The 15,329-nt window shown below is 43.8% G+C and overlaps 1 protein-coding gene across 4 annotated transcripts in view; it reads left to right on the forward strand.

The window, feature by feature from the left end:
• The window catches only part of SASH1 (SAM and SH3 domain containing 1), a 220,206-nt gene that overhangs the window by 48,260 nt on the left and 156,617 nt on the right, over positions 1–15,329 (forward strand). The window contains exon 1 of one of the 4 annotated variants that reach the window (XM_070417870.1): positions 3,524–4,198. The exons of 2 other annotated variants lie outside the window; for them this stretch is intronic. In XM_070417870.1, the coding sequence (XP_070273971.1) occupies positions 4,079–4,198 (120 nt within the window). In that variant the 5' untranslated portion in view covers positions 3,524–4,078. Of the gene's footprint in view, positions 1–3,523; positions 4,199–15,329 lie in introns of those variants that run through there. One more of the 4 variants, XM_070417873.1, reaches the window with a different exon arrangement.

Raw genomic sequence — 15,329 nt, forward strand, 5'->3', positions numbered from 1 at the left:
CATAGCATAGATCTTTAGTAAATGACAGATATTGATATTACTGTTATTATTATCTTTACCATTAATACTGAATAGTTCTAATGATCCCACCCTATTAGAGATAACCTCCTAAATTCATTACTCAACAACCACATTCCAGAGCTAGGAATTACTCCTTTGTGTAACTCAAGACATTTAGGTATAAACAAGGAAATTCCTTATTCTAGATCCCTTTCTAAAAGAGGATTTTCTAGAAGAGGATCCTTTGGAATTCTTCCACCAACATCATAACAATGCCAATGAGCTGGATGCAACAGAGTCCCATGGAAAGGGAAAAAAGGAGAGCAGGGTTTTTGTATATTTTCTGTACACACATCTTTAATGGAGCATCCAAACTTGCCTACCTTCCTGAGCTTTGTGAGAATCAAATACATTGCAATCTAAATGAAAGCACTTTTAAAAGTAATCAGGATGTCTGCCTTTGATTTTGCTCCGTGTAGCTATGCTCACTTAGACTGATCATTCAAGTCCTCTGGAGACCATTTCTTCATCTGAAAAATTAGGGATTTGACCAAGATCACCTCATGGGCCCTTTCCCACCCTATGCTAAAAGCTTTTTGTAAATGGTACCCCCTGGGACTCTGGAATAGTATGATGATGATTGTGATATTGATGATTAGTCTTTCATATTTTGTTAAAAAGTCCCAAAGGAATTGTTGGAAATAAAGATGGGCATTAACTAAAGAAAAAAGACTAAAATTTGGGAGAATAATCAGACTCATTTTGAGGGGTCATTATATCATGAAGTTGATGAGTAAAGAGGTTCAGCTTCATTTTTTAAATGGTCAACCAAACTATTCATGTTCAAGAAGTAAAAAAGTGACTACTCAAAATTTCATGTTCCTGTACAGAAAACAAAATCATTGTTATCAAGCTCTTCCCAAAAGTGGCCAGAGGTGACCTCTGAAAAGTTCACTATTCACTTTACCCAGAAAACCCCACAAAATCATGCAAATCAAGAGGTTCAAATCTTCATGTTCACTTTAAGAACACTCATGAAACTGACCAGGCTAGCAAGGGCATGCATATCAGAAAAGCCGCCAAGTGTCTGAAGGATGTCACTCTAGGAAGCGGTGTGTGCCTTTCCATTATTACAATGGTGGTGTTGGTAGGTGTGCCCAGGCCAAACAGTGGGGCCCAATGCCGAGTCAATGGCCCAAAAGAATGCAGAATTTTTGCTTCACATGCTCAAAAATGAAGAGAGTGATGCTGACCGTAAGGGTTTAGATGTAGATCCGCTGGTCATTGAGCACATCCAGGTGAACAAAGCTCCCCAGATGTGACACAGAGCGTACAGAGCTCATGGACAGGTTACCCATACATGAGCTCTCTCTGCCACACGGAGATGTTCCTTAGTGAGAAACAGCAGATTGTTCCTAAACTAGAAGAGGAGGCTGCACAGAAGAAAAAGATAGTCCAGAAGAAACAAAAACTTATGCCCTGGGATTAAATTCAGAATAAAGTAAATGCTAATAAAAGAAAAAAAATATTGTTATCAACATTCTCTCCCACTCCCTCCCCAAACATTACTTATCTCATTTTTGTATCTATTTATTAGGGAGCACTGGGTAAAGGAGCCTGATTATCTAGAGTGGATGGATTTCTATAGGTTGAATTATGCCGATATGTGTGTATGTGTTGTTACTAAAAGGTGACCCTGAAATATAATATCACCTCTGAGGAGGTAGGTGGCAATGAGTGTGGTCTTGTCTCTTCTAGGACTGGGAAACTGCAAACATCCCTACCCCCCAAAGGTTAAGTGCTTTGCCTCTGGGTCATCTGATGAGTTAAGGGAAAGGCTGTTACTGGAGCCCTAATCCACCCCCCCATTTCCATTTTCTTGACTCTGTGCTTAGTCACTTGCCGGAAAGTATTTATGCAGAGAATAAGCTGTCTGCTGGCAGAAGCAGCACAGTTCTTTGTATTTTCTTGAATTTAATAAAGTACCAAATGGCTAATATTGTACAATGAAATTCTTAAATATACCAGTAAAATCAACTCTAAAAGGGCATTTTACCTGTTCCCATCATTTACGTATTTTCATGTCTTTATAGATGTAATAATAATAATTTATTATAAGCCAACTACTGCTTCAACTGAATTTATTTGGATTCCGAGCATCTCTGACATCAGCACAAGAAATACTAGGCCTGGTCATGTTGATTCAGCTTCCTTTGCTCTTTCTAGTTCAACACAATACTACCTTATTTTCAAGGGAAAACTTTCTCATTCCTTTTCTTTCCTTTCAAAATATATTGTCATGGAGGATTATGTTCTTACATTGAATTATTTGGACTTTTCTGTAAGTGCTATTCAGCCATTTGCATTGATAGTTATCCCAGTAATTAATGCTTTAGTAAGGGGATTTCAAGGACACATTCTTTTCCCCTTCCTTTTTTTTTTTTTGTGGGCTCAGAAGAAAAGAGCAACACCAACAGAGGCCTCTAAAACCAGCAAGGGCTCCTCTGCCTGGGGCACCTCACCTGTTTTTTTGTACCACTCACTCCTTTCACCAATGGGCAGGTTCCTAGTGATTTCTTGACTGTTTCACAAAGTGATCAATCACCAAATCAAAGGTGACATATACTGTCATATCCCAGGGAAAATTCTCTGAAGTTTTTTTCTTTTTCTTATAATGTACTGTTTCTTTTTTAAAAAATGTTTTTATTGATTTTTATTTTTTTTATTTTTTTAGAAAGAGAGGGAGAGGAACAGAGAGATATAAACTTCAATGAGAGCGAAACAACATAATCGGATGCCTCCTGCATGCCCCCTACTGGGGATGGAGCCAGCAACCCAGGAATGTGCCCTGACCGGGAATCAAACCATGACTTCCTGGCTCATGGGTTGATGCGCAACCACTGAGCCACACCGCCCAGGCTCTCTGAGGGTTTTTTAAAGAGAGACTCACAAAAGGGGAAATACCTCTACAGGGCTATTTCCCTCATAAAATAAATCTGCCACGAATCTTGTCCTTGGAAAAGCACACACAGGGCCCCCAGTGTGGACTGGCTAGATGGTTACAGCCATCACATTTCGTATTGAAAATGGCCCTTTCCCTTTGCCCTTGCTGCAAAGGAACCATTAAAACCCAAAGGCCGATTCCCCTCATGAGCGGAAACCCCTAGCAGCGCACGGCATTGCGGGCACCCCGGGACCAAAATGTCCCCACTCCCAAGGAAAACGACACAAACAATGGCTCGTGCCCACGCTTTCACACTCGTCTTTCAACCCAGTCTCGGCCGACAGAGGCCGAGTTGGGATTCCCGAGGTCGCTCGACTTCCCGAACGGCGAGGTGCGGACTGTAACTGACGACTTGTGCGCGCTCTCCGCGCCGGTCGCCGAAGGATGGACTTTGGACTTGCGCTGACCAAAGTGTTTCAGCGACTCGGAGGCGGGATTGGAAAGCAGTGCGGGCGGGAGGCTGCGGCGCGGCTGCTCTTTCAACAGGCGATTTGTTCTCCTGGCCGTGGCTCATTTCCATGCAAAGAGCCCGACATCAGAGCACCTTTTGTTGCTAAACGCTCTCTGTCGCGGGGAGGGGAGAGAGTCATGTGGAGCTGGAAGAGCTCATTCTGAAGAGAGGGGTCCCGGGAGCAGCTCCCGAGCCCCGGGGGCACCGCGATCACCCGGGCGGGAGCCTGCCCGGACTTGCTGGCCGGAGTGAGTCGCGTGCCGTAGTGCGTCGGGCCTCGTCACAGGAAGAAACGCCTTGGCGGCGGGTGTAACTGCTCCTGGGCTGCCCCGATTCCCCGCCGGAGAGCTCAGTGGTGCGAACTTTGCCTCCTGCTGCCCCGTGGCCGCGCGCGGCCGGGGTGGGAAAGTTTGTGGACTTGTCAGTTGCGCAGCCCGCCGCCACCTCGAGCCGAGGTGCGGGCGCCCGGGAGGGGCCCCGCCAGATCGCAGGGGGATGCGGCGCGGGTGCGCGCCTCGGTGACGCCGCGGGCGGGGACCCGGCGCCGGGGGCCGGCCGCGATCTGCAGAGGGGCGCGTGTGCCCCAGGGAGCGGGCCGCTGGGCCAGCGTGCGGGACGCGGCCATGGAGGATGCGGGAGCAGCCGGCCCGGGGCCAGAGGCAGAGTCCGAGTCGGAGTCCGAGACGGGGGCCGGCATGTCCAAGACGTTCTCCCGGCTCTGGACCGACGTGATGGGCATCCTGGTGAGTCCCCTGGAGCCGGGGAGGCGCGGGAAGGGACGGTCTCGGGCCGGTGGCGTCGGGCAGCCCCTCGGCGACCCGGGGTTCCCTGTGCGCGCGCCGACCTGGCCAGCCCGCACCTGGGTGGGAGTCGTCCTTCTCCGGCTCCAGTTCTGAGGGGGTTAAATGCACACGGTATAGGATTTCAAACACTAATTAAAAAATAACCAGCCACAGATCACATCAAAGATATTTCTTAAACAATCGGGGGGTAGTCCACAGTCTAATCTGGGACACCTGCTGGGAAGCTGGGGTGGAAAAAGCTGGAAAGAGTCCTTCAAAGAGTAAATGTAAATAATTAGTATTTGGCTGCTGTACTGTCACAGTTGGAGCTGGGAAGAGGCTGAGGTTAACTGATGTTTATCTCTTCACCATTTGTTGTCTGGCCAGGAGAGAAGAGCAACCGTAGCCTTACTCATCACCACCACCAACTTCACTTAGTGTGTTTGCAGTTTTTCAACTTGTAGAATTACAGGGTATTTGTTGTTACATGTTTGGGGCTAAAAACAATGGGACTTGTTTTGCTAAATGTCTTGTCATGTATTTTGAAATGGCCAGTAATGTTTTCAAACCGCCCTTGGACTTGGCATAATTTCTGAAAAATAGTTCTTCTGCGTGGAGAAGGGAGCTTTACTCAAGAAGGGTTCATGCCTGGGGGTATTAGATTTACTTTGATGGAGCTGTTGGTAGGCAGGTAGACGCATTGCCTGGGTGGGGATTTTGAGAGTCAGACACCTTAATATACACGTTAAAAGTCAATTTTTGCTTAAAAGGTTTGGAATTGGCAGTTGTGTAGATCATCAGAAAAAGCTGTGAATTTACTCTGGGATCTTTAATTTTTCAAGTGAAAGGTATAGTTTTGAGAGAGAAACTCCCCTTTCGGGATGATGAACCATGTATCCTTTTTAGCATAGTAATTAAGCTCTTAGGCTTTAGAGTGAGTTTTAGCCTCCGTCAAATCTCACCTCTCCCATCCACTGATTATATGGCCAAGGTATTCAGTGCCTCTGATCTTCAATTTTGTCACCTGAAAAGTGAGGCAAAGGAGACTTTCTTTTTAGTTTTTTTGAGATTTAGCTAACTTGATGTATATGTAGCTCTCAGGGTATTGCCCGGCATATAGTAGTTGCTCAATAAATGATAGCTCTCTCACTCCCCACCCCCCACCCCCACCCCCACCCCGTGTTTCATTTTTTGCCTTGAGGTTCCGGTTATTCCATTTTCAGGGGTCCATTGGTGTTAGGCTTGTCACTGTACATAAAATCAGAGAGGGTTTGTCAAAGATTTCTGTCTGCTCTCACTCTCTGATATTTTGTAAACAATGTATATGTTTTAAAATATAAAACCGCCTGTCTTTGCATTTTCTGAACATTGCTAGTGAATATAATCCTTCAATGAAATCCCAGAAAACCCAATGAACATTTGAAAGTTATGGTGGCAAATTGTTTTTTAAATTTGCCAAGGAGCAGGAAGCTTATCTTATTTCTTGCGTAGATCTCACTAAATTATCAGTCACTGAGAAAATGGGTTTGATAACATCACTGGTGTCCCTACTAGGGCATAGGCTGGAGAGGAGAGAATTGGAGGGGCTCACTTAAATGTAAGGGGGGACTCAGGGTTGTTTGGAGGGGAGGGTTGGCAGGTGGCACTGTCGGAAAATTTATTCTCTTTTCCTTGGCAGATTCCAGGGCTGTTGGGTCAATTGCATCAGAGTGTTCTCTGGTGGAGTTAAGAGGTGGGTGGGGCTTGAGAAGCTCAGAGCTGCTACTCAAAGGGCAGATGCAGGAGAAGAGAAAATATGTACTTTTTACAGAACTAGTTCAGTGTAAGGCTGGAAAAGAGCATAAAGATCGTCTCGAATAGGTTATGCTCATGTTTATCCATTTCTTTATACGGTATTATTTCCCTTTGGGGTAACTTTGAACATCAGGAAGACATGGGTTACCACTCCTTTTTACATGCCTGGAGAAAGTCACGAGGTTTAAAGGAAGGAACTCTTTTCCACGAGAAAGTTGTCATCCAAGTGTTTATAGGAAACTGCATCTTTGGGGGACTGTATCAAGGCACTAATAGTTACCTTTCTCTGTTCTTACTAAGATTTTTTTTTTTTAAAAAAGACACACCTTCCTTCATTTTTGTATTTAAAATAAGGGATTTTGCAATCTCTCGGCCTAGTCAGGTGAAGTGACTTGACCAATGGCATGCATACCTTAGCTGACAATGTCAGACTGCACCCCAGGTCTCTGACCCCCACCATCAGGAGCCTGATGCCACGATTCTCCAAAGCGAACCACCCCAGATCGACTTGGTAGAAACATAATGACATTGAGTATTTTAGGAAAATGCTATTTGAAAGATTGCTTTTCAATACTGAACTTGAGGAGGGGAGTAGAGCTAGTGGGGGAAATACATATCCAAACATTCTGACAAGGTTTCAGGCCCGATTGCTACTTTACTCATCTAGGTTCGTCTAAGGCAGTGATGGCGAACCTATGACACGCGTGTCAGAGGTGACACGCGAACTCATTTTTTTTGGTTGATTTTTCTTTGTTAAATGGCATTTAAATATATAAAATAAATATCAAAAATGTAAGTCTTTGTTTTACTATGGTTGCAAATATCAAAAAATTTCTATATGTGACACGGCACCAGAGTTAAGTTAGGGTTTTTCAAAATGCTGACATGCAGAGCTCAAAAGGTTCGCCATCACTGGTCTAAGGTGTAAAAATCAAACCTCAAGGCCTGTGAGGTTAAAACTTTTTTTAGGTGAATGAGCAGTTTCTGCCCCTGAGGTTTTTGTTGGTGTGAATCCTGGGAAGGGTGTTGCCCCAGAGACTTAGATCTCACTGAGTAAATACAGTAGTTGAGTTTATCAGGACACATTTTGCATTTAAATTAATCTAGTCCAGCACAGTTCCTCAACAGGTACTTGCTTTTAGATAATTGTTAACAAAATGCTTATTTAGAGAAGGAATAATGGTATAGTTTATAGCATGAAATTGTATGAGCCCTGCTTGAACAAATAAATGCTAATAAGTGAAAATGTAAGTAGATAGAAGAAAATGAGTTTAGCAAAACACTATCAATAGGAAGTGCCTGGAGGGCAGGGTCAGTATTTTACTCATTTTTCTAACTCCAGAGCCTGGGACTGATCGGGTGCTGAGAACATGGTTTTATTGACTAAAAAAAAGAGAGAAAAAGGATGTGCTTCCTTTGATGTGCAGAAGCCACACCAAAATTCAGTGCTGTAAAGGCTCATGTACCTGCTGTAAGGGGGTAGACATTATAGACATTAATAAATGGTGCTCGTGCCAAAGCTACCTCTTGGTCAGCTTCATCATGCTAACTAAAATCCTGGTGCTTACTGGGACCAGGAATGGCCAATTGTGAAGTGTGCTCTTCTGTTCTCTAACTCGGCAACATGTGGTCTGCCTGGGTTTTCAAAGCATGTCACCTTCCACCATGACATGCTTAGACTTCTGCTGAGAAGTGCAGAGTGAGTTAGAATCCTGTAGGGGTTTACTCTCTATCATCTTTATTGTGTGTTGCAGAGTCAACATTCCTTTTTTTGTGGGGAGGCCCTGAGGATAAGATGTTTTTGAGAGTGGGAATTGCTAAGGTAATGAGATGTGGTTAGAGATGGTAGATCAGTTTTTGACTGCTGATTATTCATTGGGTAAGTTCTGGTTCTTAAGTTTTTCCTCTAGAATTCGAGGGCCTCTTACAGCTGAGCCTGGCCTTTAAAGCTACTTGTTAGCTGGGAATGGTGGGGAAGAGCATTTGTAAGTGACTATTGTTTTCAAGATCCTGCTAGAGGTACCTCCCCCAGCCTTATACTTCCTCTGTTCCCTGCTCTGTTCCTACAGTTTACACCCATTTCCTAGCCTTTCTTAGAGAATATCCTTTGTACAGAGGTACTCTGGGCCTCTTCCCTCCTCTGAATCCTTTGCAATCTGCAGAAAAGTATGTAATAGGCTTCAGTCTATAAATGTTAGGTTTATCCTGATTTGCTGTTGTTTTCTTTAAAAAAAGAGACCCTCCTTTGCTTTGTAGTTTTAGGGAAAGTGTGGGGGAGGGGAGATGTTAGTGAGATCCCTAAGGGAGCTTTTAAAATGCAAACTCCTTTGAAAGCAGCAATTTACATATTCCTTGGGTGGTGTATTACTCTAAACCTGGTCAGCTGATGACTTAATTAATATTAGGTCTTGGAATTGGAGAGTCAACCCCAGTCTCAAATATTCTGACTTCATCTTAATTTTATGTTCCTGTTAGCCAGCCCAAAGGTTTCTGGCTTTTTGTAAGCGGGGAAGTTGCAGGGTGATGTATGGGAGGGATTGAAGAGAACTTGGAAGTGAGCCTCCCACTCTTTTAGGGCGGAGGAGTGGAAGGACTCCAGGGAGCAGAGTCAGGAGCCCAGCAGGGATCACACCAATCCGCCTTTCATAATTCTTGCCCGTCTAAATATCTTGCTGTCAAAAGAGACCCCTGCACTAGGGTGACCTTCCGTGTGCCCCATTCTGCCCTCATTTGTCATTTTTTACCTTGAAACTCTTCCCTCTTCAACCTGAGTTATTAGTACTGACATCCTGGTTTTCATTGTTTACTTCAACTTCTCCTGATGGAAGGTGGCTACTTGGGGAGGGGGAGGAGGTGGAGAAATAGAGGAGGTGGAGGAGGTGGAGGAGGTGGGGGGGGGGGAGGAGGGGGAGAAATGGAGGAGGTGGCGGAGGTGGAGGGGGAGGATGTGGTGCTCACGGTGCTGCATCCCATCCCTGTGTCTTGCTGGGCCCTTCCCATTCTTGATCCTCTCATTGTGACCAGTGGGCATTGTTCCCATTTTACAGTGGAGAGGTAAACACCCCTGTCCTAAGTCACACACTTAGGAAACAGCAGATGGGAGTGGAATCATGTGTTATTTCCTGGAAGTTAATTCCTAGTTGCAGTTTTAGAGTTCATTCTATCACATGTTTATTAAGACATTGACTGTCCATCTTTTTCCTTGAGCTATTGAGCTAAGTACTAGCAGCATGTGCCCCTGGCTTCCAGAAAGACAGTTTTGCAGTAAAAGTAGCAGCCCCGAGATGGCAGGAGAAGTGTGGACAGGGAGTCAGGAGCACTGAGTGGACTTGGGGGCAGTGTGGTGCCAGCGAGTCCAGTTCCCAGAAATGTCAATTGATTTGGGCCCTGGTAGTGTGGAGGTTCCCCCCTGTGGTGAGGGTTAAAGGGGAAAGAAGGGAGGAAGCGCCTGCTGGGCAGAGTCACAGGGAATAAAGATGGGGGAGCTCAGGGCACTGAAGTGGCACCATGGGACCAGGTCCTGAGGGTGAGGGTGGAGTAGCTGGAATCATTCTGTAGGCTCCAGTGAGAAGTGGTTGCAGAATTTTCAGCTGGCATATGACATGATCACTTCTGTGTTTTAGAAAAGTGATATTTGTGGGTGATGAGTTGGTGATGAATCTGGAAGGAGACTACTTGAGTGATGCGGGCAAGAAAAGATGAGGGCCTGGACTAGATGTTGATGAAACATATCAGTTATGTATCATCTGGCTTCCATTAGGTCCAATCTTTTACTCGATATCTATAAGTAATCAAGGGCTCCATGGTAGCTTTCTTTTGATAATTCTTTTAAGTTCAAGAGTAGGCTGGGTGAATGAAAGAGATCTTGTAAGATGTGATAGTCTTCTGATTTTTGTTATTGTTCTGAAGAAATGTCTATCTAGACACACACACACACACACACACACACACACCACATCTATTTCTTGTCTCTGTATTGGAGGAATGATGTGGGTCCTTAACGAAGGGAATTATTACTTACAATGATGTGAACACAATACTGGAGCTAAAAGATCTTTAATTCCATCTTTTCAAAGCTGATTCTGGAGGACAGCGAAGTAGGGGAAATACTCAGTTGTGCAGATGGATTCACAAGCAAATCTGTAGCTCAAGTTTATGAAGGACATAAGAGGAAAACCTATAACTAGTAGTTTACTTAATGTACTGTCTGCTTCAGACTGAGCCATCATAATCTCATTGGGATATATGATGTGCTTACCCATGGCTTCCACACATTCTTATTCAGTAGAAATAAAATTGATCTCAAAATGGTGAATTTAAATGGATGGAGGCTAAGGCTCTAAGAGTTAACTGTACCATATAATACCAGTGAGTAAAGACTAAGATGGTAAGAATTAACCAAATCTTCAGACTAATTTTGAGGTAAAATATGTATGCATGACCACTTGGATTTGTCATTTTTCAGATGGCATGCTCACTTATTAATTAACTGACGTTTGGTAACAGGACCTGAAAAGGGTGGGTGTGCCACATTAGCTTTGCTCCTAGCCAGCTGTTTAGTTGCATAATCTGTCTCCCTGGGTAGCATTAATCAGGGGAGATGCTTCATAGAGATAACCTATCTTATATTTTTTCTTGCTGTCAAGTCATGTAATAGAGACCACTCCAGCCGGAGACTAGGTACCCAGGCATTATGGTATCTCTGTGACTTAGAAAACAAAAGCTTGGTAATGAGATAGGTTTCCCTCTCTGAAACCAGTATTCTCCCTTTCCCGAAGGGATCTCTTATTGTCTTTCACCTTTCTAAGATGATGGTGAAAATGTGAATATGTTTGTGTCTATAGTGCATGCTCTGAAGACTCTTTTTCCATATTCCATAGAGATACATTGCAGCTCTCTGTGGTGTCTATAGTTGATTTTGATTTTGGTGCATAGTTTATAGTTGATTTCGGTGCTTCATCATTGTTTGTCAGTTTGGTTCTACAGCAAGTAGTGAGTGAGGAAGGGCCACTGTGTCTCCTGTCTCTCTGCCATATTGTAGCTTCATTCTCTACCCTAGCATGCAGATAATGGAAGAAGTAAAAGTGAAGGAAAAATAAGTGCATGTAATTGTCATTTTAACTAAAAGTGCCACTGAGGATAAAATCTTGGTATGTACCCTGATGTTTGTGTCTATAGTGCATGTTACTTTTAAAATTCTCTCCAGTTAATTTTGTGGACTGTAATACTTTTGCCTAAGACTTGCTATCAACCAACAAGTTTTTTTCTTTACTATAGCTAATGAAAAAAAAATGTTTATATGGTTTTTTTGGGTGCTTGTAAAAAATAGAGTGTTTCAATATGAAGTTATTGTAGAAGAAATGAATATTCTAGTTCAAAAATAAGTATCTTTGCCCTAGCTGGTTTGGCTCAGTGGATAGAGTGTCGGCCTGCGGACTGAAGGGTCCTGGGTTCGATTCCCAGTCAAGAGCACATACCCGGGTTGTGGGCTCCATCCCCAGTAGGGGCGTGCAGGAGGTTGCCGATCCATGATTCTTGCTCATCACTGATGTTTCTATCTCTCTCTCCCTCTCCATTCCTCTCAAATCAGTTTAAAAAAAGGTATCTTTGTTATTGGCTTACATCCATTTTCAGAGGACTTTAAAGACCTCATTTAAAATAAACCATTAACAATTTTACAAATGTCCTTGTGTGGAAATGCCCAGGGTTAAAAAAATATTTTTTTTAAGTGGAAACAACAATAGCATACTCCTACACACCTATGACAATGACCAAAACCTACAGACGACACCAAATGCTGAAGAGAGTGTAGAGCAACAGGAACTCTTGTTCATTGCTGGGGGGAGTGCTAAATAGTACAGCTGGCAGTTTGGCGATTTATTACAAAACTAAACACACTTTTATCATTCAGCCCAGCAGTCATGCTCCTTGGTATTTACCCAAAGGAGTTGAAAAGTTATTTCCACAGAACAAATCCGCACACAGATGTTTCTAGCAGCTCTATTCCTAACTGGCAAAAAAAACGTGAAAGCAACCAAGATGTCTTTCCGTAGGTGAATGGATAAATAAATCGCGGTACATCTAGAGAGTGGAAAATTATTCAGTGCTGAAAAGAAATGAGCTATAAAGCCATCAAGGACATGGAGGAAGCATAGATGTCTCTTATTAAGGGAAAGAAGCCCATCTGAAAAGGTTTCTGATTCTTCCTGTTGATGTAAGAAACATCCAGATCTGCAGAGAATTTTGTTAGTTTATTTTGGAGCCCAGACTGACGACATGCTGGCGAGCAAGCTCTCAAATGCTCTGGATGACAACAATTTTGCCATTTCTTTTATGCATTAGAAATTAAGGAAGGATGCAAGTGAAATTACCTGGAGGTGGGAGGAAAGCAAGGCAGGGGTTGGACTATGGGATAGTTATGTGATCTTGTGCTTTGGAACGAGGGGTGGGAAAGGGGCATTTCAAAGGTGTGTTAACCTAGATATATAGAAACAATGGACAGGACCTGCCGGGGGCAAAGATAAGCCTTTACTGAAGAAGCTGTATGCCTGGGATGTGACTGCCCACTGTGACCTGCCAGCTTAGGAATTTAGGTCAGAGCACCGCCTGAGGTTACTGTACCGTAGACTCCCTTTCTTTATCTACGTGGCTGTGGTGTTTTAGAAAAGGCAGAACTATGGAGATTAGTGAAAAAAGATAAGTGATTGCCCTGGGTTAGAGGATAGGGAGGGATGAACAGGTGGAGGACAGAGTGTTTTTATAATGGTGAGTACAGGTCATTATAGATTGCCAAGCCCATAGCGTGTACACCACCCAGAGTGAACTGTAATGTAAACTTTGGATTTTGGTGATTATGACAGGTCAATGTAGGTCCATTAGTTCTTACAAAAGTACCGACCTGGTGGGTACTATGGCTTTTTTTCAGTACTACCAATCAGTCCTCCACTTCTCAGCAGACAATGACCAGGTGCCACACAAGTTAAGGGTTCAGTTCCAAAGTCTGCCTCCACTTCTGATGCCAAACTCAGGCCTAGTTTGTTACCTTTGCTTCTGAGCAGCTGGCTGTAAATAGGAGGTACCCATCAACCCCTCTTTGGGTTCGCTTAGTTTGCTACAGCAGAGCACAGAACTCAGGAAACCAGTTTAGTTACTATATTAGTCAGTTTACTTAGAGATTACTGGAACAGCCAGGTGGAAGAGCTGCATTAAGGCTTAGGGTATGCGGAAAGGGGCACAGAGCTTCTCCCCACATCGCCCTGTGCTCCACAGCCCGGAGGCTCTTGGAACTCTGTCCTTTGGGGTTTGAAGACCACATGGTTGATTAAATTATTGGCCACTGGTATTTGAATGCAGTCTCCAGCTCTTACCCTTCCCTGGAGGTGAGGTGGGGGTTTGAAACTGAAAGTTCCTACCCTCTAATCACTTGGTCTTTCAGGTGATCTGACACATCCCGTCCCTATCCAGGTGCCCCACCCTAAGTCACTTTAAAGCATAAATGTAGGTGTGCTCTAGAGGGACTCAGAATGAATGACAAAAGGTACTCCTATCAATCAAAAAATTCCGAGAGTTTTAGGAGCTCTTTTTCAGGACTGGAAAGAAGACCAAGTATTTATTTCTTATTATAATCACAATATTACAGAGGGGGATGCTGATAATGGGGGAGGCTGTGCATGTGGGAGTAGGGATATATGGGAAATCTGTATCTTCCCTTCAATTTTGCTGTGAATCGTAAACTGTTCTAAAAAATGAAGTCAATAAAAAATTAATAATGAACATTTTTGTTTTAAATAAGAGTAAACAATTAGAAAAAATTAATTAAACAGCTCTTAGAGAAATTGAGCATCTTGTCATATGTCTGTTGGCCATTTGTATGTCTTCTTGGGAGAAGTGTTTGTTCAGGTCCTCTGCTCAACTTCACTAGCTATTAGGGAAATGCAAATCAAAACTACAATGAGATACCACCTCACACCTGTTATAATGGCTGTTGTCAACAAGACAAGTAATAGCAAGAGTTGATGCCGAGACCGATTTGGCTCAGTGGATAGAGCGTCGGCCTGTGGACTGAGGGGTCCCAGGTTCGATTCCAGTCAAGGGCATGTACCTGGGTTGCGGGCACACCCCCAGTTGGAGATGTGTAGGAGGCAGCTGATCGATGTTCTCTCTCATAGATGTTTCTAACTATCTATCTCTCTCCCTTCCTCTCTGTAAAAAATCAATAAAATATATTAAAAAAAAAAAAGAGTTGGAGAGGTAGTGGAGAAAAAGGAACCCTCAATCACTGCTGGTGGGAATGTAAACTGGTATAGCCAGTTGTGGAAAACAGTATGGAGATTCCTCAAAAAAACAAGAATAGAGTTACCATATGACCCAGCAATCCCTCTTCTGGATATCTACTCCCAAAATTTGAAAACATTTATTTGCAAAGATATATGCACCCTATGTTCATTGCAACATTATTCACGGGGGCCAAGACATGGAAACAACCAAAGAGCCCTTTGATAGATAAAGAAGATGTGGTACATATATGCATTGCAATACTGCTCAGCCAGAAGAAAAGATGAATTCTGCCATTTGTGACACCATGGATGGACTAAGAGAATATTATGCTAAGCGAAAGGAGTCAGTCAGAAAAAGCTAAGGACCATATGACTTCACTCATGTGTGGGTTATAAAACTGATACTCATAGACACAGACAACATTATGGGAAATACCAGGGGGAAAAGGGTTAGGGGAGGTAGTAAAGGGTAAAGGGGGGCCAAATATATGGTGAGGGAAGATTTGACTTTGGGTAGCGGACACAGGGCAATATACAGATCATATATCATAGAAATGTACTCTTGAAACCCAATCTTATTAAACAATGCCACCCCAATAAATTTAATAAGAAAAGTGAAAATTACTATTGAAAGGGCGAGGGCTAGGCCCTCCACCTTGCCCCAGGGTAAGGGCTACGCCCTCCACCTTGCCCCAGGGTAAGGGCTACGCCCTCCACCTTGCCCCAGGGTAAGGGCTACGCCCTCCATCTTGCCCCAGGGTAAGTGCTCCATCTTACCTTGGCCACGTGTTTGGCAAGGAGCTTCTTCCCGGAAGTCTAAGTCTCTGCTAGCCACACCCAGGAACAAGACACCGACTTGTGCCTGGCCAATCAGCAGAGCACAGTCCTTTCTCCTCCCCTTCCTCCAACTCCCCCTATATAACCAGTCTCCACACAGAGTTATCTCTCTCTCTGCTTCCTGCTGCTGTGTCGGCAAGGTGGGGGAGCCGAGCTAGCTCGAATAAAGACTCTTATGCTTTTGC

Source organism: Myotis yumanensis, unplaced genomic scaffold (assembly GCF_028538775.1).
Source record: "Myotis yumanensis isolate MYYU_CA2020_CCGP unplaced genomic scaffold, mMyoYum1.0.hap1 SCAF_6, whole genome shotgun sequence".
NCBI classification, from domain to species: Eukaryota; Metazoa; Chordata; class Mammalia; order Chiroptera; family Vespertilionidae; genus Myotis; species Myotis yumanensis.